Source organism: Myotis nattereri, assembly GCF_964212035.1.
Source record: "Myotis nattereri genome assembly, chromosome: 17".
In the NCBI taxonomy this organism is placed as follows: Eukaryota; Metazoa; Chordata; class Mammalia; order Chiroptera; family Vespertilionidae; genus Myotis; species Myotis nattereri.
The window spans coordinates 46496187-46520948 of record NC_138092.1 but is presented as its reverse complement, the minus strand read 5'-3'; the positions used below and the strand labels follow the sequence as shown (position 1 = coordinate 46520948).

Genomic DNA, 24762 nt, shown 5'->3' with positions numbered 1-24762 from the left:
CAGTGTTTCCTTGCATTTAATGATTTAAACGTTTTTAAAATTATATGCCAGTAATTTTGTACACTGTCCCTCTATTTGAGTTTTCTAATGTATTCTCCGGACTAGATTCAGGTTATAGAAACCAGCCTTAACATCCTACTAATCCCTTTAATTAGCTATTGAGTTAAATAAAATCTCTGATACGTGTTCATTTATATCAGCACAGTCATAATTTCATAGCTATAAAGTTATCTTTCACTGGTTCTGGAGAAGCCTAGATTTGCTGACAGAGACAGGTAAACTGCACAGCTAAAGGATACACACCTCACAGGTTTAACCCCAGCCTATCTTCTTGGCTCCTAGAAATGAATCCCAAATGACAACAGAACTTTGCCCAGCTTTCTGCTAACCTAGTTCCTGCCTTTACATGATTTCATGCTTTTGGTTTGCTTATGCCCAATCAGCTGGTCCCCATGGATGGGAGTAATGTCTGAGAATTTGAGTTTATGGTCTACTGACCATTTGGTAAACTTCTGTAGAGAGATTCTAGAGATTTCTTCTCTATTGGGCCAGAGATGAAAAAGAGCATTTGTTTTTCAGTGTCTTTTTATTATTATTATTTTGTAGCTCAAATTAGTTAATTTTGTACACAGGGAAAAACAGCTCTTTAATATTTGAACTGCTCAGTGTTTTGTTGGTGTCTTGTGTCTCTTGAGCTATGATCCAAATTGCAGCATTAAAGCTATAAGCTCTGCATTTGCCTGTGTGTCTATTAGCCTGATTTGAGAAAGGCTTTTACTTCGTTCCTTATGTGTCTAATGTTCTCCTATATTTGGAGGGTATTAATACATTAGATTATAAAGTCCCTTAAATTTAAAATCTGTTCTGACTTATTTATACAAATTAATAAATTTACATAAAGTGAATGTTCCTAAGTTTTTCTGAAAATAAGGATACTGCTTATAATGTTGTAAATGAGCCAGAGTTTTAAAAAAATCTTACAGAGACTAGCTCAGAAGCATTTTAGGAATCCATGTTCACATAATTCAGGTACATCTTTGGTACATGAGGCAAGTTTAAAAATCTGGGTTTAAAAAAAGAAATATATTTTTTTTCTACCAGTGTTCAGCATAATACAGTATACATTTTATTCTACTTGAGTCTTTTTTTGCTATACTAATTCAGGCTTACTAGGCCAGGAAGTTAACATACTTTTCATAAGCTTCTATTGTGGTATAAAATGTATAACATAAGATGTATTCTTTTAACTATTTTAAGTATACAATTAAATGGCATTGACAACAGTCACAATGTTGTGCTCACCACTATCCATCTCCAGAATTTTTCTTTTTTCTTTTTTTTTTATTTATTTATTTTAATTTATTGCTTAAAGTATTACAAAGGGTATTACATATGTGTCCATTTTATCCCCCCGCCCTAGACAGTCCCCTAGCCTCCCCTATCCCCCAATGTCTTATGTCCACTGGTTATGCTTATATGCATGCATACAAGTCCTTTAGTTGATCTCTTACCGACCTACCTCCTGCCCCCCAACCCTCCCTGGCCTTCCCGCTGCAGTTTGACAATCTGTTTGAGGCAGCTCTGCCTCTGTATCTATTATTGTTCAAAAGTTTATAATGGTCTCTATTATCCATGAATGAGTGAGATCATGTGGTATTTTTCCTGCATTGACTGGCTTATTTCACTTAGCATAATGCTCTCCAGTTCCATCCATGACGTTGCAAATGGTAAGAGTTCCTTCCTTTTTAGAGCAGCATAGTATTCCATCGTGTAGATGTACCACAGTTTTCTAATCCATTCATCTACTGATGGGCACTTAGGCTGTTTCCAGATCTTAGCTATGGTGAATTGTGCTGCTATGAACATAGGGGTGCATATATCCTTTCTGATTGGTGTTTCTGGTTTCTTGGGATATATTCCTAGAAGTGGGATCACAGGGTCAAATGGGAGTTCCATTTGAAGTTTTTTGAGGAAACTCCATACTGTCTTCCATAGTGGCTGCACCAGTCTGCATTCCCACCAGCAGTGCACAAGTGTTCCTTTTTCTCCACATCCTCTCCAGCACTTGTCGTTTGTTGATTTATTGATGATAGCCATTCTGACAGGTGTGAGATGGTACCTCATTGTTGTTTTGATTTGCATCTCTCGGATGATTAGTGACTTTGAGCATGTTTTCATATGTCTCTTGGCTTTCTGAATGTCCTCTTTTGAAAGGTGTCTATTTAGGTCCTTTGCCCATTTTTTGATTGGATTGTTTATCTTCCTTTTGTTGAGTTGTATGAGTTCCCTATAAATTTTGGAGATTAGGCCCTTATCAGATATGTCATTGGCAAATATGTTTTCCCACACAGTGGGTTTTCTCGTTGTTTTGTTGATGTTTTCTTTTGCTGTGCAGAAGCTTTTTATTTTGATGTAGTCCCATTTGTTCATTTTCTCTTTAGTTTCAAGTGCCCTAGGAGCTGTATCAGTGAAGAAATTGCTTCGGCATATGTCTGAGATTTTGTTGCCTTTGAATTCTTCTAGAATTTTTATGGTTTCCTGTCGTACATTTAAGTCCTTTATCCATTTTGAGTTTATTTTTGTGTATGGTGTAAGTTGGTGGTCTAGTTTCATTTTCTTGCATATATCTGTCCAATTTTCCCAACACCATTTATTGAAGAGACTATCTTGGCTCCATTGTATGTTCTTGCCTCCTTTGTCAAATATTAATTGAGCATATTGGTTCGGGCCGATTTCTGGGCTCTCTATTCTATTCCATTGATCTATATGCCTATTCTTGTGCCAGTACCAGGCAGTTTTGAGAACAGTGGCTTTGTAATACAACTTGATATCTGGTATTGAGATCCCACCTACTTTGGTCTTTTTCAGGATTGCTGTAGCTATTCGGGGTCTTTTTTTATTCCAGATGAATTTTTGGAGAGTTCGTTCTATATCTCTGAAGTATGCCGTTGGTATTTTAATGGGAAGTGCGTTGAATTTATAGATTGCTTTGGGTAGTATGGACATTTTAATGATGTTGATTCTACCAATCCATGAACACGGTATGTTCTTCCATCTGTTTATGTCTTCCTCTATATCTTTTTTCAACGTCCTGTAGTTTTCTGAGTAGAGGTCTTTTACCTCTTTAGTTAAGTTTATTCCTAGGTAGCTTAATTTTTTTGGTGCGATGATAAACGGGATTGTTTTTATAATCTCTCTTTCTGAAAGTTCACTATTGGTGTATAGAAATGCCTCAGATTTCTTGGGGTTAATTTTGTATCCTGCTACATTGCCAAATTCATGTATTAAGTCTAGTAGCTTTTTGATGGAGTCTCTAGGGTTTTGTATGTATAATATCATGTCGTCTGCAAATAAGGACAGTTTTACTTCCTCTTTTCCAATTTGGATACCTTCTATTTCTTCTTCTTGCCGAATTGCAATGGCTAACACTTCCAGTACTATGTTGAACAGGAGTGGTGAGAGGGGGCATCCCTGTCTTGTTCCTGTTCTTAGGGGAAATGGTGTTAGTTTTTGTCCATTGAGTATGATGTTGGCTGTGGGCCTGTCATATATGGCTTTTATTATGTTGAGGTATGATCCTTCTACTCCCACCTTGCTGAGAGTTTTTATCAAAAATGGGTGTTGAATTTTGTCAAATGCTTTTTCTGCATCAATTGATATGACCATGTGGTTTTTTTCTTTCAATTTGTTTATGTGATGTATCACGTTTATTGATTTGCGGATATTGTACCATCCTTGCATCCCTGGGATAAATCCTACTTGGTCATGGTGTATGATCTTTCTGATGTACTGCTGGATCCGATTTGCTAAGATTTTGTTGAGGATTTTGGCATCTATGTTCATGAGGGATATTGGCCTGTAATTCTCTTTCATTGTGTTGTCCTTACCTGGTTTTGGTATTAGGGTGATGCTGGCTTCATAGAATGAGCTTGGAAGTGTTCCTTCCTCTTGAATTTTTTGTAGTAGTCTGAGGAGGATAGGTTTTAGTTCTTCCTTGAATGTTTGGTAAAACTCCCCTGTGAAGCCGTCTGGTCCTGGGCTTTTGTTTGCTGGAAGCTTTTTGATGACTGCTTCAATTTCTTCCATAGTTATTGGCCTGTTGAGATTTTTAGATTCTTCCTGATTGAGTTTTGGAATGTTGTATTTTTCTAGGAATTTGTCCATTTCCTCCAGGTTGTCTAGTTTGTTGGAGTAGAGCTGTCCATAGTATTTTTTAACAATCATTTGTATTTCTGTGGGGTCTGTTGTTATTTCGCCTCTATCGTTTCTGATTTTGTTTATTTGGGTCCTCTCTCTTTGCTTCTTGGTGAGCCTGGCTAGAGGTTTGTCAATCTTGTTTATCCTTTCAAAGAACCAGCTCTTGGTTTCATTGATTTTCTGTATTGTTTTTTTGGTCTCTATGTCATTTATTTCTGCTCTAATCTTTATTATCTCCTTCCTTCTGCTCACTCTGGGGTTTTCTTGTTGCTCTCTTTCTAATTCTTTGAGTTGTAGAGTTAGCTGATTTACTACCATTTTTTCTTGTTTTTTGAGATAGGCCTGTAAAGCTATAAACTTCCCTCTCAGGACTGCTTTCATTGTGTCCCATAGGTTTTGGATTGTTGTGTTTTCATTGTCATTCGTTTCCAGGATGTTTCGAATTTCTTCTTTGATTTCATTGGTAACCCAATCAATATTTAATAGCATGCTATTCAGCTTCCAAGTGTTTGAGTATTTTGGGTTGTTTTTATTGTAGTTTATTTCTAATATTATGCCATCATGGTCTGCGAAGATGCTTTTTATGATTTCTATCTTCTTGAATTTGTGGATACTTTGCTTGTGACCCAATATATGGTCTATATTTGAATATGTCTTATGAGCATTTGAGTAGAATGTATATTCCCTGGCTTTGGGGTGAAGTGTTCTGAAGATGTCTATTAAGTCCATCTGATCTAGTGAGTCATTTAGGATTGCTGTATCTTTGCTGATTATTTGTCTAGAGGGCTTATCCAGTGTTGTCAGTGGTGTATTAAAGTCCCCTACTATGATTGTATTGTTGTCGATCTCTCCTTTGATATCTTCCAGGAGTTTTTTTATGAATTTGGGTGCTCCTGCATTGGGTGCATATATGTTTACCAGAGTTATATCTTCTTGTTGTATTGATCCCTTTAGTATTATGAAGTGGCCTTCCTTATCTCTTGTTATGGCCTTCACTTTGAGGTCTATTTTGTCTGATATAAGTATTGCTACCCCAGCTTTCTTTTCCTTTCCATTTGCATGAAAGATATTTTTCCATCCTTTCACTTTCAGTCTGTGTGAGTCCCTTCTAATGAGGTGGGTTTCTTGTAGACAGCAGATGTATGGGTCATGTTTTTTTATCCATTCAGCCACTCGATGTCTTTTGTTTGGAGCATTTAGTCCGTTTACGTTTAAAGTTATTATTGAAAGGTACTTGTTTGTAACCATTTCTGTTTTTGTGTGGCTGTTTTCTTTCTGAGCTTTTTATTTCTTATTTTTATACCAGTCCCTTTAGCATTCCTTGCATTGCTGGCTTGGTGGTGATAAACTCCCTTAGCCTTTTTTTGTCTGTGAAGCTTCTTATTTCCCCTTCAAATTTGAATGATAACCTTGCTGGATAGAGTATTCTTGGATTCAGTCCTTTGCTTTGCATCACTTTGTAAATTTCTGTCCATTCTTTTCTGGCCTGATGTGTTTCTGTTGAGAAATCATTTGACAATCTAATGGGAGATCCCTTGTATGTAACTTTCCGTCTCTCTCTTGCAGCCTGTAAGATTCTCTCTTTGTCCTGGACGTTTGCCATGGTAATTATGATGTGTCTTGGTGTGGGTCTTTTCGGGTTCACCTTGTTTGGGACTCTCTGGGCTTGTGTGACTTTTTTCTTCCCCACCTCAGGGAAGTTTTCTGATATTATTTCTTCTAATAGGTTTTCTAATCCTTGTTCATCCTTCTGTTGTTCTGGTACCCCTATTATTCGTATGTTGTTTCGTTTCATGTTGTCCCAAAGCTCCCTTAGGCTCTCCTCCTGTCTTTTAATTTTTTTCTCCAATTGCAGTTCAGTTTGGGTGTGTTTTGCTTCCTTGTCTTCTAATTCACTAATTCGGTCCTCCGCTTCTCCTAGTCTACTGTTGATACTTTCAATGGAGTTTTTCATTGCAGCTATATCACTCTTCATTTCTTCTTGGGTCTTACTTAAGTTGTTGATTTTTTTCATCTGTTTCTTCTAGCTTCTTGCAGAGGTTGTCGATTTTTTCCTCCATCCGGTTTATGCACTCTAGGATCCTTATTCTGAATTCTTTTTCTGTCATGTTGCATGCCTCTGTATTACTTAGCTGCTTTTCTGGAGAGTCCTCCTTCTCTTTCCTTTGGGGGTTTCTTTGTCTACCCATGTTTGATCTCACTGACATATCTAGACGTTGAGTCATTCAGTGGTTGCTCCCTTGGTGGCAGTGACTCCTTGGTCTGTGGTTGCTCTTCGGGCGGTTGCGGTAGCACCTGCTCTTCAGTTGGCAGCAGCTCCTCTGGTGGGTGCTGTTCACAGCTGTGGTGGCTCTTCTGGCTGGAGGGGCGAGGTTTCAGGTACAGCTGCTGTTCCTCAGCAGAGGGTGTTGGTGCTCAGGAGGTTGCTGTTGCTTGGATCTGCTTTCCAAGGGAGTTCTGCTCTTCCCGGCTGCAAACCGTCTCACCAGCTGAGCAATTTCGCCAATTCGGGGTGGATGTTACTAGTTTCAGCTGCTCACTCCATTTGTTCCGGGACAGGATCTGGGACGCGTCTGCCTATACCGCCGCCATCTTGCTCCTCCTCTCTAAAAAGTTCTCTCCAGAATTTTTCATCATCACAAACAGTCCTACATAAGTTTTAAGTTTATGAAAAGTGTTATTAAACTGCTAAATATGTGGTAATTAAACAGAAACAGAAAAAAAAAACACTATAAGACTTTCAATTTTTTGTTGAATATTTTCTATTTGAGCCAATGGAATATAATCTCTTTCTAAAATGATTTATTTTGATGCCCAAATTATCCCAAATTTTACCTGTGACATTTTCCCATCATTCCCTGAACAATTCCTTGCTTTCTGGATGTTTCAGAAAATATAATTTTCTAGGTTAGGCTTGTATTTTCCCTGTCAGTCATTTCCCCAAGGAATTCTAATTCCTTTTCATGGAAAATGGTATTTAGAAGCCATGATCTTGACACTAGGTTTACTCACTACTATTAAGGTATTACTACTCCCAAGCAGGCCCTTTCCATGGATAGAACTAATTCTAGTTCTATATGTGTGTGTTACATATACATACACTTCATGCTTTCATCTCCAATTCTAGTTATTCATCTCCGTGTGTATATGTACATGTACATACACACACACATATGTAGATATGAACATAGGTAAAAATTATCACCTTTCTCACCCTCCTTGCCTGGACCCCCATATACCAAAAAGCTGCCCCAATATATCAGTGTACCCCACCCTGCTCCAGCTCTGACCCGACACACGCTACCCTCAGGGCTGCCCTCCTCATGCTCCCTGAAAGCACCACTGCAACCTAACACTCACCTTCCTCTACACCGCTTAAAGGCCTTAGGACTTCAAGAAGTGGAGAGGGAGAGGACCTCAAACAACTAACTCACACAAAGGGAAAAAGAGTCACTTTGAAACTACGAAAAGATGGAGCAGACACTCGCTAACCACATGGTCACAATGAACATGACTGATAATGGCACCAATTGCTACCATGGATGCTGTGAGAAGGACAGAGCATCAGCTCTGAGTGCTTCTGCCAAAAGGCATAACTCGAACCTCATCATGAGAAACATCAGGCAAGCCCACATTAAAAGACATTCTATAAAATAACTGGCCTGTAATATTAAAAAATGTCAATGTCATGAGAACTAAGAAAGACTGAAAACTATCCCACTTTAAAAGAGGCTAAAGAGTCATAACAAATAAATGCAACGCATGGTCCTATATTGAAATCTAGACCACAAAAAATACAACCATAAATATGGCTGTAAAAGAAATTAATGGGACAACGAAAAATTTGCATACAGACTATAGATTAATATATCCATGTTGTTTTTCTTGATTTCAATAATGATACTGTGGTTTTGTAAAAGAATATCCTTGCTCTTAAGAAATATACATTGCAGCATTCAGACATAAATATCCATGATGCCTGCAACTTGAAAAGGGTATATACATATATATAGAAAGTGGGGCAAAAGTAGGTTTACAATTGTGAGTGGATGAAACAGAGTTTATTCTTGTATTATTATTTATTAACTAGAGGCCCAGTGCACAAAATTTATGAAGGGGGGTGGTCCTCAGCCCAGCCTGCGCCCTCTCGCAGTCCGGGACCCCTTGGGGGATGTCCGCCTGCCGGGGGGATCGGGCCTAAGCCAGCAGTCAGACATCCCTCTCGCAGTCCAGGACCCCTTGCTCCTTACTGCCCGCTGACAGTGGACGCCAGAGAGGCTCCCACCACCGCCGCTGCGCTCACCAGCTGTGAGCCCAGTTTCTGGCTGAGCGGCGCTCCCCCTGTGAGAGCACTGACCACCAGGGGGCAGCTCCTGCATTGAGCATCTGCCCCCTGGTGCTCAGTGTGCATCATAGCAACCAGTCATTCCGCTGGTCGTTCCACCTTTCAGTCGATTTGCATATTAGATTTTTATTATATAGGATCATTGTATTATTTTCCACACAAACAACTGTAAACTTACTTTTGCCCAACCATGTACACACACACACACACACACACACACACATCACACAATATGTACAGAGAGAAAGTACATGCAATAATAATGTATATGGGACAAAAATCTTAATTGCTGAATTTGGGTAAAGAGTATATGGAAATTCTTTTTACTATTAATGCAAAAGTTCTGGAAGTTTGATAGATCAAATAAAATGTTACTAAAATCGTGGCTGTCTTTAAGATTCTGGATTTTCTTATTATTGAATTTTACTACTCTCTACTTTTCCCTATCTTCTAGTTATTTACAGTTACACATATTTACCAACAGATAAATCCTTTGATTAAAAGAATCACAATAATTTCATTTCAATAAAGCAAATAAGAACACCACAGAGATATTTGCTACTAGATGTATTAATTTTTTAACTAAGTCCATTAATTTTTAGTGAGCTACTCAACAAGCAGCGCTCTTTATATAATGTGAATTTAATAAGCCTAAGTAAGCTATAATATTGACTAGTTTGTATTTTTTATCTCTAAGCAATACTTATTACTATCATTTACAGAAATATCTCCCAAAATTGTGAATCACTCTTCATGACTTCTGCATATATATTGAGGTGTTACAAAACCAGACACAGTGAATGAAATTTGTCACACACCGTTCACTTAATGTTTCCAAGCCAACAACATTTAAGTTGATAAGCATAACCAATGGACACAGACACCAGGGGATGAGGGCAAGAGTGGGGTGGGGGTGGGGGAGACAATGGAGGGATAAGGCTGCATGGGGCAACCAGGCCGGCAGGGGGGTTAGTGAGGGACCAAAGGACTGAACAAGCAGGCTGCGTGGGGCGACCAGGCTGGCAGGAGGGTTAGTGAGGGATAACCAAACTACTGAACAAGCAGACTGTGTGGGGAGACCAGGCTGGCAGGGGGGCTGTGAGGGGCGACCAGGCTGGCATGGGGGGGGGGGGGCTGTTGAGGGTGACCAGGCCAGCAGGGGGCAACCAGGCCAGCAGGGGGGGGCAGTTAGGGGTGACCAGGCAGGCAGGGGGGGTAGTAAGAGGCAATCAGGCTGGTGGCAGGGGCAGTTAGGGGCGATCAGGCCAGCAAACAGAGGCAGTGAGGGGTGATCAGGCTGGCAGGGGCGGAAGCAGTTAGGGGCGACCAGGCAGGCAGGCAGGTGAGCGCTTAGGAGCCATCAGTCCAGGATTGTGAGAGGGATGTGACGGGCCTAAACCGGCAGTCAGACATCCCCCAAGGGGTCCCAGATTGGAGAGGGTGCAGGCTGGGCTGAGGGGACCCCCCCCCAATGCACAAAGTTCATGCACCAAGCCTCTAGTCTATAATAAAAGCATAATATGCTAATTAGACCAGACAGCCGAACAACCTTCCCGACATCCTTCTGAACAACCTTCCAGATGAAGCTGCAGCTGCAAGGACCGAGGCAAGATGCTGCAGCTGCAAGGGCTGAGGCAAGCCGCTTAGGCTGTGAGGGCCAAGCCCCTTGCACGAATTTCGTGCATCAGGCCTCTAGTTTTTTATAATGCAGTGAACCAAAAACTATAAGGAGTTCAAGGTATTTATGATAAGTTCTTGCCCTTGAAGATGTTATAAAGCTTAGCAGAATATAAGTAAATAAAATGAACAATAAGTCTAATGCCTCAGTTATATTTCCCATGTCCCAATTATACTGAAATGAATTGGAGAGATTACAAAAATACCAATCAAACATATTTTGAATACATTGGGTTCATATTTCAGAAATTGCAAAACTACAAATAGTAGTTCTATTATAATTATTACATTGCCCTCTTATTTGATACACGTAATTCTTTTAAACCTTACCTGATAAGGCTGAAGTTTTCAAATACCCATCAAGACTAGGGAGAATGTCCTTATAATAGGGCTGAATCACTTGTTTACTGATGTAAGCTGACCATTCTTCTAGGGCACGCAGGCCTGCTTCTGCCAGTGGGGGATAGCTCAGGCCCAGTTTAAAAGCCATCTATATGTTAATACAAACATGGTAAACGGAGATGCAGTAATTTAAGATTTAAAGAAAAAAACACCACCAATTAATTATGGTTTCTAATAAATAAGCTTTTCAACAGCCAGAATGCAAGACCCTGCAGGAGGTAAGTGGGTACATCCCAGGTCATTATTAGAAAACCCAGCACCACTAGTCTATATGGCTGGTGACATGCTGCAGACTTTCAACACATCCATCTATAAGGGAAGCTCAGAGAGGACAAGACAAGTGTCCCAAGTCCCAAAACTACTAAGTAGCAGAAGTAGAACTTAAACCAGGGTGTCTGATTAGCAAGCATCTACTGTGACTGCTATGAAAAGACCTTCATATTTCAGAAACTGCATATTTCAGATATTTCCATGTTTTCTAGAAATTCATACATATAGGAAATTGATTTTCTCAAGACAATGCATTTACCTGTAATGCGGGAACGTAGGCTCTAACATCAAGTTCAATGATGTCATGTGGCAGGGATAGAATAAAGGTCAAACAGGAGGCCAAAAGTTCATCTTTGTATTGCTTCATTTTAACTGATACCTAAAAAAGAAAGAAGAGAAAAACCTCAGAGGGAAGGCAGAGGAGGGTGGGTGGGAAGAGATTAACCAATGAACTTGTAATCATATATGCATAACCCATGGACACAGAGAATGAGGCTATGCATATATGGGCCTGGGGAGGTGGGGGGGTGGGAAGGGGCTAGAAGAAGTTAATGGGGGGAAAAGGAGAAGCTATGTAATACTTTCAACAATAAAGATTTTTTTTAAAAATCTGAATAGCACCTATGCTTTGAAATCAACTAAAAAATAGTTACCTATTCTCAAATATGAAAAATGATAATGCAGCCTTTATTTGACATGGCCATGTTCATTTTCAAATAAAGACTGACCTCTAGGAAAAGTTTATTTGAAGTAATTAAATCCCACTATATGGAAAAGCTAAAGAATCTATTAATTTTGAGTTTCCATCACACAAATTATTTTAAGAAAACTCAAGGGACTTTTGAAGCATAATGGTTTGCCCTGTTAGTGTTTCTTAATCCTTTAATCTAGATCTGGATAAAACAAACCAATTTTTAAGTAATTAGATCATTTGTGAACACTAACATTTTTTTAACATACATTCATTTTTTAAAAGCCCATTTTTGAAAAACCCACTGGATAAATCATTTTAAAATTACCTCTTTACCAAATTTTGCAAATAAAGCGAAGCAAGAATACTTTTCTGGGTTCTCAGGTGACTGTTTCTGACTCTTAGGACCAACTCCCTGTTGAATAAAATAGTAAATTAGTACAGTGACAAATAACCAGATATTTCTGTGTCCTAAGCCCAGTAATCCCCCTCCTTTCTTCTGTGAGGTGAACTCATATTCATTTGCCAACGTTTCATGCAGATGAGCAGGCAGAGGCCAGTGAGAAACGGCATGAGTGGGAGGTGGATGGCTGGTCAAGAGCCACAGGCTTAGCTAAGTCCACTCCCCTTTCCCCATCTTCCAATACATACACTTATGAGCAATGAGACCTGCTCATCCTATAATTAACCAGTCAGAATACTCAGGAATGACTTAAGCCTTAGGTGCACTAATCCAATTATGCTCAAACTTCACTAACCACTTGAGTGGCCACCTGAGTGGCCTGTTAGCACAAACTGCTGAGCGCTGCCCGCGAGTTTCCCATAAGCCTGGAGAGGGCATGAGATGTCCCAAGAAATACTGGGCTGCTGGCGTAGGCCCACACTTTAAGAACCTCTGTTATGGCCCCGCTGGTGTGGCTTGGAGGTTGAGCATCGACCTATGAATCTGGAGCTCACAGTTTGATTCCAGATCAGGGCACATGCCTGGACTTTGGGCTCGATTCCCAGCCCAGGAAGTGTGCAGGAGGCAGCTGATCAATGATTCTCTCTCATCACTGATGTTTCTATCTCTCTTTCCCTCTCCCTTCCTCTCTGAAATCTATAAAAATATACTATAAAAAAAAAAGAAGAACCTCTGTTATGCCCTAGCCCGTGTGGCTCAATTGGTTAAGTGCCTGCCCAAAAGGTCACTGATTCCCGGTCAGGGTACATGCTCAGGTTGCGGGTTCAATCCCCAGTCGGGGTGTGTGCGGGAAACAACCAATTGATGTTTCTCTCTCACATCGGTGTGTTTTATTTTTCTGTCTCTCTCTTCATTTCTCTTTAAAAAACAAACAATAAAAACCCCACAAAATATTAAAATAAAATTTAAAAATCTTCATAAAAAGAACCTCTGTTAATCTAACACAATTAGCCAGGTGCTTGTAAATCAGAACAGAAAATGCTACTAGTTAACTTTTTTAAGTGTCATCCAATTGCCACTCAAATTATCAGTTTCTAAAAATACAGATAATAAAATTAGACTTTAAAGTGCAATATGCTACAATCTCTTATTTTTATAATATTTATACAGACACATGCAATCTAAAAAAACAACAACAGGTATATTCAATGTCCTGCAAAAACACTTACCTCAAAATATTTTATTTTCTTGGCATTACTCACAGCAATAGAAAGCAATTTGTAGAAACCACTAATGAGTGGCAACCGTATACACTGACATATTAATTCATATGCAAATGAGTATAACCAGGGCTCAAAAAATTCTACATGTTTCTCAGGAAGAATCTCTCTATAAAAACAAATTAAAAGCTTAATTAGAAATTTTTATCATACTATTTTTATTCCGCTTTGAAATTATAAGGCACATAATTAAAAGGTCTACGATTCCATTATATAATATTTTTAGGTATATCTAAAATCCTTTTTGTTTCCTACTTGAGGATCTTTTAAATATAAAAATAATAGTACATTTAAAATATTTTAACAATTCATAGAAGCAATTTAGATTTTTAAGTCTTTTGCTATTTTACTTCTTATAGCTATATAATAATTTTTCCTATATTATAGCCAATGACTAACAATTTTCTCTCTTAATAATCAGAATTTTTTTAAAAAAAAATACCTGCAAAATTCCACCAGGTTAATGAAAGCTGAAAAATCTTTAGGTTTAGCAGGATACAAATTAGCAGCTGGATCTGAAGTCGGGATCACCCAAACACCAGTGGGTTCATTTTCATCCTTAAAAATTGTACCAAAACAAACATTATACCAGTCAATCACACATTCATTCAACATATAACTGACCAACTGACTTCACAGCCAAGGTCTGATGTTATAAGGAAGGAAAGCAAAAGTGAGAAAAGTACAGATGAGTCCTCAAAGCTTACAATTTGAGAAAAATGATGGAACTCACAGAAAACACTAAATCTTTTCTTTTAAAAGGATATATGGGAAGTGGTAAAATAAAGTGATAAAAAATTGATATGGCTACAAAAATACAAAGGAAGGAGTATCATTTGTTAAAGGAGCTAGCAATGATGCCATGACAGAGGTAGAATTTCCAAACTTAAAGTTCATAGAAAGCATCAATAATAATGGACTTGGAAGTTTCAAACTAAGAAACAGGAATAATTAACAGTATTAAGTAATAGTAACTGACTATTAAGTTACACACTGAACTTGTGTTATCAAATTCAGGCTAAAGTTATTTCATACATACCAAAGCACAAAAAGCAATAAAACACACACTGGTGTTCCCATCAACCAGCATAAAAATTTCAACATTACAAGCACTATTAAGTCATTGCGACAAATGGCCTTTTCTGTTTTATTATCCTCTGCATATCCCCCCCGTTATCTCTTACCTAACTTTGCAGCATCACACATATGCACTAACTCTGACAAGCATAATCTAGTTTAAAAAAAAATCACTGGGCCCACCACAGTGTTTTGTTGCTAAAACTCCTCAAGTAAGAGCAGAGCAACTCCCAGCTAGCAGTCTAAAGCCATGAAAACTGGGTACAGACAATAGTCCTTTCCTGACTATGGTCTATATTCTACTATCTTAAGAACACATTTAATACTGTGCACCTGAATTGGGAGTTTCCTTAGCTATAAAGAAGAGGAATACCATGTTTCCTTATCCTACTGCAAAGTCACCTCTGCACAAAATAGGACTTGACGTTTTACTATTGCTAAGGAACAAATAATAAAAGAGGCCAAGTACACAACTTTTCACACAAAAATTCTTTTAACATATTAAACACATAAATTACTTACTTTTGAAAAACCTAGTGATAACATTTGCTACACATTAGGCCAGTGGTCAGCAAATTCATTAGTCAACAGAGCCAAATATCAACAGTACAACGACTGAAATTTCTTTTGAGAGCCAAATTTTTTAAACTTAAACTATATAGGTAGGTACATTATTATTAACTTAATTAGGGTACTCCTAAGCTGGCCTTTTGCTAAAAACGTCCTCAATCTGATTGAGGTATGTTCGCTGAGGTCGACCCCTTCCAACTCTCCCATCCACACTTGTCTTGTATACTTGTTTCGTCTATCAGATAGAAAACTGCGGCTCGCGAGCCACATGCAGCTCTTTGGCCCCTTGAGTGTGGCTCTTCCACATAATACCGACTTCTGTGCGTGGGCCACGAAGTTTCAATCGCACTGTACATGCACACCCGCACGTGGCATTTTGTGGAAGAGCCACACTCAAGGGGCCAAAGAGCCGCATGTGGCTCGCGAGGCACAGTTTGCCAACCACTGCATTAGGCTATTACAAAAGTATCAACAATATATATTAATGTGGAAGAAACCAATTTTCTACATACTCTACAAATGTGCTAGACCTACAAAGAGAGTTGGTATAAAAACGATGCGAAATTATTAGTGACAAAAATTCTAACCTCTTGTTCTCCAACATTCTGTTTTTTTAGTGTAAGATCCAATTTGTCAACAATCTTCAAAACAGATTTTACAAATTCATCATATAGCAAGCGATTCAGTCTTTGAAGGGAGGAATTCACAAAGAAAAATGCTTCATCTGCTAAAACAGAATCCTTTAAAAAAATCATAAACAAAATTTTGTCCATAAAAGTATCAAAATTAGTACTAAGTATGCATTAAAATATATACAGATGTACATGCATATTTAGGTATTATGAAAAATGCTGTATAAACTGTAACAGACTTATCTGGAAGTTTACAAGCTCAAATTGTAGACACCTTCCTAAATTATTAGGACAATATCATTTTGGTCAGATAATATTATTATCCAGTCATGTAGCAAATACTAGGTACATAGTAATAAATAAGAAGATTCAGGCCGATCCTTATCAAAGCATTTCCCCCAATTAATTTGTGTGTTTGTGTGTATACACTTGCATACTATACACACATACCATATGTACATACACACATACATGTATCTAGATAAATACATAACTATCCTCAGAATGGATTTAAAAGCATCATCTATCATTTCTCTAAAAGTGAAACTATTTTACCATTTCAAAGATATAGGCCAATTACTGAGTAAAGACTCAGTCAAATATTCTATGGAACTTAACCTCAAAATATAGGGCTATTTAACATCATATAAGAAAAAAAATGTTTTAGGTAAAATTACTAACACTACTATTTTACCTCAATAAGAAAACAACAAATAACTCCTGAGATTTGCCACAGAATAGAAATCATCTACTGCCAAAAATTGTTTTTTTCTAGTCTGTTAATGCTTTGTCAGTCTGTTAAAATGGTGGCCAGAACCTGGCTTTAAAACATCTGCTAGAAACATATCAGGCAGGAGGCATTACTCTAATCATAGATGATATAAATAATAGCTGTGCACCAATCTCCTTCATACCTATTAAGTCAACTGGATTTATCTTCATCTTTAACAAATAAGAAAAGAATAGCTCTATTATATTTTTGGTTGGATCTATTAGAAAGAAAAACAGCATCAACTACATTACACTAATACTTAAAGCTAAAACATGAACTCAGTAATTAATTTTAAATGAGTTCTCTGTAATTTAGCTCCTTTTTTTTTTTTTTTTTTTTTTTAGAGGAAGAAAGCCCGGCTTATTCTCTAATGCTTCAGCTTCCAGGCAATCCTGCTGTGGTGATGGTGGCAATGGCAGTGGTGGCTAACCAGGCACTCAAAACTCCAGAGGAGAGCCCTATTTCACCAGAGAAACTGTGCAGGAATAGTCACATTGGGTTTTTCCTCTCTCGATCCTCTTACTACTTGACCCTGGAAGCAAAGGTAGCTAGCCCATTTCTTCCTTTGGCCTTTAATTTGCAGAGAGATTAAAAGCTTCTGGTCATTTTTTTTTTTCTGAAATATTCTTCCACTGCACTGACCAATAATTTTGTTCCTTTTAATTTACTTTTTTCTAGTTTCATTTTATCCTAACTTACACTATTTTGATTTTTTATTACTTGTAGTACTTTCTAAATAAATGACTAAAAGTCGGAAAAATATAATTCTGAAATAAATAATTCTTAAGTATATAAACTATGCACATAATACAGAGGAACAAGGGTATTTTATGACTTTAAAGTTGCCATTTTTACCATTATCTGGTCACAGCTCAGAAGATTTCTAAAAAGATCCAAATAGTCTTTGTATGTGGGTACTTTCCATTTGCCAGTTCTAACTTCCCCTGATGCACGATGGTCTTCCAATTCAGACTCAGCACCCTGGACAGGAAGACATCACACCAATATTTACTAATGAAGTCACAAAGTAAGCATTGCTGCCAGAACTTCCTGATTTTCATAATTTTCTAAGCTAAATCAGCTACCAGTAGGAGACTATAGTATGATTGAAGAAGATAATACATTATGAAAGCATAATAAAAAGGCAAGCTGAAAACAGGATTCTTTTCACTGGGACTAAAAAAGTGATGTGCTAATATTTCAAAAACAATATCCATGGGATGTGTTATAAGGCATTTACCTCACTTTCTTATACAGGCCTATCTCTCATCTCATCCTGTAACTTCAAGTTAAGTAAGATGTGTTCCAGAATACACCTAAGTATTTTGTCCTAAAATTTCAAGAGAAAAAAACATTCCCTATTTGTAAACAGTTGTATATAACAGTAAATACGTTTAAGGATATTTCATAACTTAGGAGTTTATTCGCCTGAAAAAAATATAGAGCTTTTAATCCTAACTTTCCAAATTGTACAGTATGGCTAATAACTAAAAAGGCCACTTTTATATATTACAGACTACAAAGTCCAGAAACATTTCTAACTTTCGAGACAAAGTTCTAATTTTCAAAACATTAGATTCAGAATTTACCTTTTGAAGGATCACTGCTTTAGAACATATTCTGATTAAACTCTGATGCACTGAAAAAAAGAAAACAAAAACAAAAATGAAGTAAACAATGAAAAATACAACCAAACAACAAAAATGATAGTCATTCTTTTTATTAACATAACTTTACTTCTCAATTTTTTTCTCTAAGTTTGTTAAAATCTTTAATTTAACAAACTTAGAGTTTGTTAAATCTGTACTATTCAGATTCAGAAGCACAAGGAAGAGAAAAATAAAGATTCAAAAAAAGCACAGAAAAAAGAGATTTTGGTCCACCAAAATATATGGAGTTCTCCAAAAGACATCAAAAGATACAAAAGAATTTGGCGACCTGATGTTCTTCATCTATATCATAAACCATGTTAAGTGTTCATTATTCATTATGAAAACAAAAGTGAATTCCAAACTTACCCACAGTATTAATGCAATTCCAGAGAACTGGTCCTTTTTCTGCTAAGGCTAGGAAAACTTTCACTATGGCTTTACAACATACCAACTGCATTTTTGGACTATACTGTGGGAAACTGTCTATCTGTACCACCATGAGATGTTCCAGAACTGAAGTATACACCTCAGGGACCTATTAGAAACAGAGAGCAAACTAAGTTAGGGAAGGAAATGAATAAATATGGGAATAACACAAATATTCAAATTAATTACAACCCATTAGACACTATTAGATCAATAAAAAACCTGGTTTGTTATCTACATCTACTAATAAATTTAACATTTATTATTGTGTATACATTTTTAAAAATCAGAGAAAAACTGTCTGAATGATACTTAAAATGAAATTCTATCCCAAGCAGCGATCTTAATTAACCTTTAGAAAGGCAGAAAGAATAACAAATAATTTTTCCTGCTGTGGGTAACAAAAAGTCAAGTTTCATGACTATAATTCCACTGACACAAAATACTAATTAAAAATGTCACCCTGATCATAATGGGGCCTATACTGAGTGCATACTGTTCATACAATTCCATCAAGTTATTGAAGAACTGAGATTAAATAAGTTATGCTCAGTTTAAGTAATTATTCCACTTACTGTATCCAGGTAAAGCAAGACACTTGCAATAGACTGGAGGAAGCTTGGCATCTGGTAAATGTGGTCCTCAATAGTGTCCATCTGGGTGAGGAACAGCTGTTTGCAGCGTTGAATGAGCTCTACATACATGAAGTCAACATCTTTTGCATTTATGACCTTGCAAGGCTTTAGGAAAGGTAAATAGAAATCTTTATCAATCTTATCAATATCAAAATAATGATATTTAAGGTGTCTTATTACACCATGATTATAAACTAAATATTAAAAAGCTTTTTAATGGAGAATAGAGATATAAAATACAGTATATCTTACAAAAATGTTTTAAATAATCTGTAAATACATTCTAAATAAGTTTTCATACACAAAGCATCTAGATTTTCAACTATATTCTAGACCAGTGATGGCGAACCTTTTGAGCTCGGTGTGTCAGCATTTTGAAAAACCCTAACTTAACTCTGGTGCCGTGTCACATATAGAAATTTTTTGATATTTGCAACCATAGTAAAACAAAGATTTATATTTTTGATATTTATTTTATATATTTAAATGCCATTTAACAAAGAAAAATCAATCAAAAAAATGAGTTCGCGTGTCACCTCTGACATGCGTGTCATAGGTTCGCCATCACTGTTCTAGACACTGTTTCGATAGTAGGTATCAAAGACAAAAAAGATGCAGTCCCAGTCCCCATGAGGCAAGTCACCCAGAAGAGACTAACAACTACATTCAAATTTGGAATACACAACTACTCCACACCGAACACTGTAAGCCATCTTTATAACTCACAGATCTGATAATGCTACTACCCAGCTTCAGATTTTCCAAAGGCTTCTTTAGCCTTCAGATCTAGCCCAGCCTCCTTAAGGATCTGACTAGTTTCTCCTTTAGAGCCCTCTCTCCTGCCTTCCTTGTCTATCATGCTCTAGTTACACTGTGAACACATCTAACTACATTGAACAAGTTGAAGTTGGTTAGACCACAGTGTATGAAGTTCAGTTCAAAATTCCATGCTCTCATTTACCACTGAGGCGTCTTATATATTGTTTCTTCTGCCCTAAGAATTTTAAAGGAGCTAACAGAGACAAATGGAAGCAAATGAGAAAGTATCAGGATGAAATGAATAGTGATAGTGGAAGGCTGAAAGAGGACCTCTTGTTCTCTGAAACAAGGGAGTAGACACTGAAGATTAATCTGTAGAAAGAGAGGTAGAAAGTGATTTTCTCCATAAAAGAGAAGTCACAGAGATCCACTAAGAGGGAAATAACTATGGCTATTCTCATTATTCTTATATATAGCTCCTTCTGTCATTAGAATTTCTATTTCTAAAATGTTGAGTACCATCAACTACAATTTTACGTCATAAATAAGAGGCAGCATAGCACAGTGGAAACACATGCTGTTTCTAGTCTTCACACCTAAATTTATGTCTTGGTTTTGTCAATTATCAACTGTATGTCCTTTAGTAAGTTACCCAATTTCTCTAGGGCTGTTTCTCATCTGTAAAGTGAAATAATACTCCGAAAGCTTGGAGGGGAGTTATGAGGATTTGAGATAACACATACAGAATCTTCGTACATAGTAGGCACTGAAAAAACAAGTTAATAGTGCCCGGCCTGCATGGCTCCGTGGTTGAGCATTGACCTATGGACCAGAGAGTCATGGTTTGATTCAGGTTGTGGGCTCAATCCCTAGTGTCAGGTGTGCAGGAGGTGTGATTCTCTCAATTCATTGATGTTTCTATTTCTCTCTCTCCCTTTCTCTCTAAAATCAATAAAAAAAATTTTTTTTAAGTTAACAGTAAAGCAAACAACAAAATTATCTCAAGGATGACATACTTTAAAATGCAATAAATTATATTTCTTTAAATACTCCCAATAAAACTAAAATGTTAAGAGAAAATTAATGATCCATACTCCTGCAAAAAGTCCATATCCACGAATCGCAATGGATAAATCCTTGCTGTTTGAATCCATGTTCCTGATGATTCCATAGAATTGTTCCATAAAGTACTGCAGCTTACTTTTATGCATTTCTGCATCTTTTGCCACCAGAAAAGAAACCTGCAATTACATAATATTTACTTTTTAAAAATATAAAATGGCAAAACAAAGTAATCTATTCAAATGAGAGAGGCTAGACTTGGTTAAGTAGAAATCATTAGTGTGTTTTATAGTTCCATACAATCACTTTTACTCATAAAGAATCACTGATCACTGATTCAATTTGCTTAATCTCCATCAAGTTCAGAAAAGACACTCCCTTAAACAAGGCTTTATTATATGTGATGTATTTTTCCTAGAGAATGGAACTGAAAGAGACCAAAGAAATGCTGGAAGACCTATATACAAAAGAAAAAAAGGTTTTGAATTAAGGCTTTCTGATGAAGCAGAAATCATGTTTAGAGCTCATCTGTGGCACACAGGACAATCGACACAGAGTTGTGCACGCCCAATGGCCAGCAAGTTCAGAAATCAGCAACCGACTGGGAGCCACATTAGCAACTCAAAATGAAGTTCAGAACTAATAATCAGAAAGACAAGGCATCTCATTTTTCCAAAAAAATAAGCCCTAGCCGGTTTGGCTGAGTGGACAGAGCATCGGTCAGCGGCCCGAAGGGTCCCGGGTTCGATTCCAGTCAAGGGCACATACCTCAGTTGCAGGCTCCTCCTCAGCCTGGGGCCCTGGTTAGGGCTTGTACAGGAGACAACCAATCAATGTGTTTCTCTCACATCAATATTTCTCTCTGTCTTTCCTTCTCTCTTCCACTCTCTCTAAAAACCAATGGAAAAGTATCTTCATGCCCGCTGGCGTGGCTCATTGTTTGAGCACTGATTTATGAACCAGGAGGTCATGGGTTCAATTCTCAGTCAGGGCACATGCCCAGGTTATGGGCTCGATCCCCAGTGTGGGGTGTACAGGAGGCAGCCGATTACTAGTAATGATTCTCATCACTGATGTTTCTACCTCTCTCTCCCTCTCCCTTCCTCTCTTGAAATCAATAAAAAATATGTATTTTTTGCCTTAGCCGGTTTGGTTCAGTGGATAGAGCATCAGCCTGTGGATCAGAGTCCCAGGTTTGATTCCGGTCAAGGGCACGTACCTTGGTTGCAAGCTCCTGCCCAGCCTAGCCCTGGTCATTTTATACAGTTTTTAAACAAACTAAGGCTTAAATAAGTTAGGCGAGGCAAAAGAAAAACGTACTTTGAGAAGCAAGTACATCACTATCTACCAAACTGACAACAGCCTAAATGCAAGACCATAGTGTTAGAAAAAGCATTCTAATTCCAGCACAGACTTCCAAGACAAGAATGAAAAGACTCTAGACAACTATCAAAGGCAGAAAAAGGATATCCACCTTTCATTTCCATGCCCCAATCTCACACAAAGTCCCACAGGTCTTAGCATATGTCCTTCCAGGCACTTTACTCCCTACTTATTTTAGAAGAAAGGTATAGCACATATACTGCTTCTTAATTTCTTTTTCCATAAACATATCATGAATATGTTCCTCAAAAAGTAAACAAATACCACCTTTTGTTTTTCAAATATATTTTTATTGATTTCGGAGAGGAAGGGAGAGGGAGAGAGAGATAGAAACATCAATGATGAGAGATTCACCGATCGGATGCCTCCTGCACGCCCCCTAGTGGGGATCAAGCCCACAACCCTTGACCGGAATCCGCAGGATGACACTCTACCCACTGAGCCAAACCAGCTAGGGCCAAATACCATCTTACTTAATAACTGAATAAAGTATCACATGATCTCACTCATATGTGGAATCTAATGAACAAAATAAACTGATGAACAAAATAGATCGAGACATAGAAACATAAAACAGAATGCGGAATCTCAGAAGGAAGGCGGGGGTGGGTGGGAAGAGATCAACCAAAGAACTTGTATGCATATATGCATAACCCATGGACACAGACAATGGGGCAGTAAAGGCCTGGGGCAGAGGGTGGGCTAGAAGAGGTCAATGGAGGGAAAAAGGGACACATGTAATATTTCCAACAACGAAGATTTAATTTAAAAAAATAAAATATAAAAGCATGATGTGCCAATAAAAAACCCTTTTTCATTTTATGAATATATTATGTTTATGAATTTTAAATTTTTCTAATTTTTTTGTACTTTCAACAAACATACTTCTTATGCATTTTTATCCAAAAGTTTTATTTATAGTAGCAAAAACTTTGAAATAATTATCAAATAGTAGAGAATAGGTAAAAATATTTTGGCTCATATATGTAATCCTATATAATAGAGATAATATGCAAGTGGTCGTCACACCTTCACATTGTCACACCATCACATTGTAACTGCTCAGACACTCAACACTGGGGAGAGAGGAGTGGGGACCAGCCAGACACAAATGAGCTCTCGAGAGAAGAATGGGGACCAGCCAGGCTGCGGCCCAGGAGAGGGACAAGCCACCCACCCAGCAGTCTCGGGAGCCAGCGGCTGCACCTGCGCCTGAGGCCCGGGAGAGGGACAAGCTGCATGCCCTGCGGTCTCAGGCACCAGCAGCTGGGGCTGTGGCCCGGGAGAGGGACAAGCCGCCCTCCTCACAGTCCCAGGTGCCAGCGGCTGCACCTGCACCCCGGGAGAGGGATAAGCTGCACGCCCTGCGGTCCGGGGTGCCAGTGGCTGGGACTGCGGCTCGGGAGAGGGACAAGCCACCCACCTCACAGTCCCAGGTGCCAGCGGCTGCACCTGTGCCTGTGGCCTGGGAGAGGGACAAACTGCCCACCCCGCGGTCCCAGGCGCCAGTGCTTGCTGCTGTGGCTAGCCCGGGTGAAGCCGGCCTGGGTCCTGGGTGCCTGCGACCAGCCAGAGGGAATCCTGGATCCCGGGTGCGGGGCAAGGCAGAGGCGGTTAGGGGCGATGAGGCAGGCAGGTGAGCGGGTAGGAGCCAGCAGTCCCAGATTGCGAGAGGCAGTCGGACATCCCCCGAGGGGTCCCAGATTGGAGAGAGTGCAAGCCGGGCTGAGGGACCCCTGCTCCCCCAACCCCCATGCACAAATTTCGTGCCCCAGGCCTCTAGTCTATAATAATAAAAGTGTAATATGCTAATTAGACCGAACGTCTTTCTGGACAAAGCCTGGGCTGCAGCTGCGGGATGGAGGCAGCCACGAGGGAGGGCTCCAGGCAGCTGGCCTGCAGCTGCGAGGGATGGACCCAGGCAGCTGCTGTGGCTGTGAAGGCCTACCCTTACACCAATTTCATGCATCGGGCCTCTAGTGATATATAACAACTATGTTGCCATTAAAAATTAATCAACCAGAGTGGCTCAGTTGGTTGAGCGTCATCCTTTGCACCAAAGAGTTGCCTGTTCAATACCTGGTCAGGGCACACACTGGGTTACATGTTCAAGCACTTACGGAAGGCAACCAATAGATGTTTCTCACATCGATGTTTCCCTCCCCTTCTCTCCCTCTCTCTCTCTCTCTCTCTCTCTCTTCCTCAATCTAAGCACATCCTCGGGTGAGAACTAAAAAACAAAAATTAATCATGTAGACCTTAAAGGAAAACCTATCAGGAAAACCTATTCAACAGAATGGAAAATCATAAGGCTATAAAAATTACAAATAATATTCCTTATGTCTCTTCCTCCCTCCTCATTCCTTCCTTGTGGGGATGAAGAGAGCAAAAGGGGGATAAGAGGGAGAGAGGGACAGAGAAAGGGAGGGGAAGGTCTAAAAGTATCACCACAAAAATGGTGATTTTTTTTCCCCCTGGTGGTAAAATTTCAGAAGATTTTAACAGTCTCCTTTGTACTCTTCTATATAT

General features: G+C 38.6%; 1 protein-coding gene across 1 annotated transcript in view; it reads right to left on the bottom strand.

Moving 5' to 3' along the window:
- Positions 1 to 24762, bottom strand: part of PRKDC (protein kinase, DNA-activated, catalytic subunit) — a gene marked incomplete at its 5' end in the record, with an annotated part of 203039 nt that overhangs the window by 154917 nt on the left and 23360 nt on the right. The window contains 11 exons of the mRNA XM_081110966.1: positions 10550 to 10709; positions 11151 to 11270; positions 11911 to 11997; positions 13215 to 13374; positions 13708 to 13823; positions 15500 to 15652; positions 17172 to 17297; positions 17906 to 17955; positions 18335 to 18503; positions 18970 to 19134; positions 20883 to 21029. Coding sequence (XP_080967092.1) covers positions 10550 to 10709; positions 11151 to 11270; positions 11911 to 11997; positions 13215 to 13374; positions 13708 to 13823; positions 15500 to 15652; positions 17172 to 17297; positions 17906 to 17955; positions 18335 to 18503; positions 18970 to 19134; positions 20883 to 21029 — 1453 coding nt within the window. The remainder of the gene's footprint in view (positions 1 to 10549; positions 10710 to 11150; positions 11271 to 11910; positions 11998 to 13214; positions 13375 to 13707; positions 13824 to 15499; positions 15653 to 17171; positions 17298 to 17905; positions 17956 to 18334; positions 18504 to 18969; positions 19135 to 20882; positions 21030 to 24762) is intronic.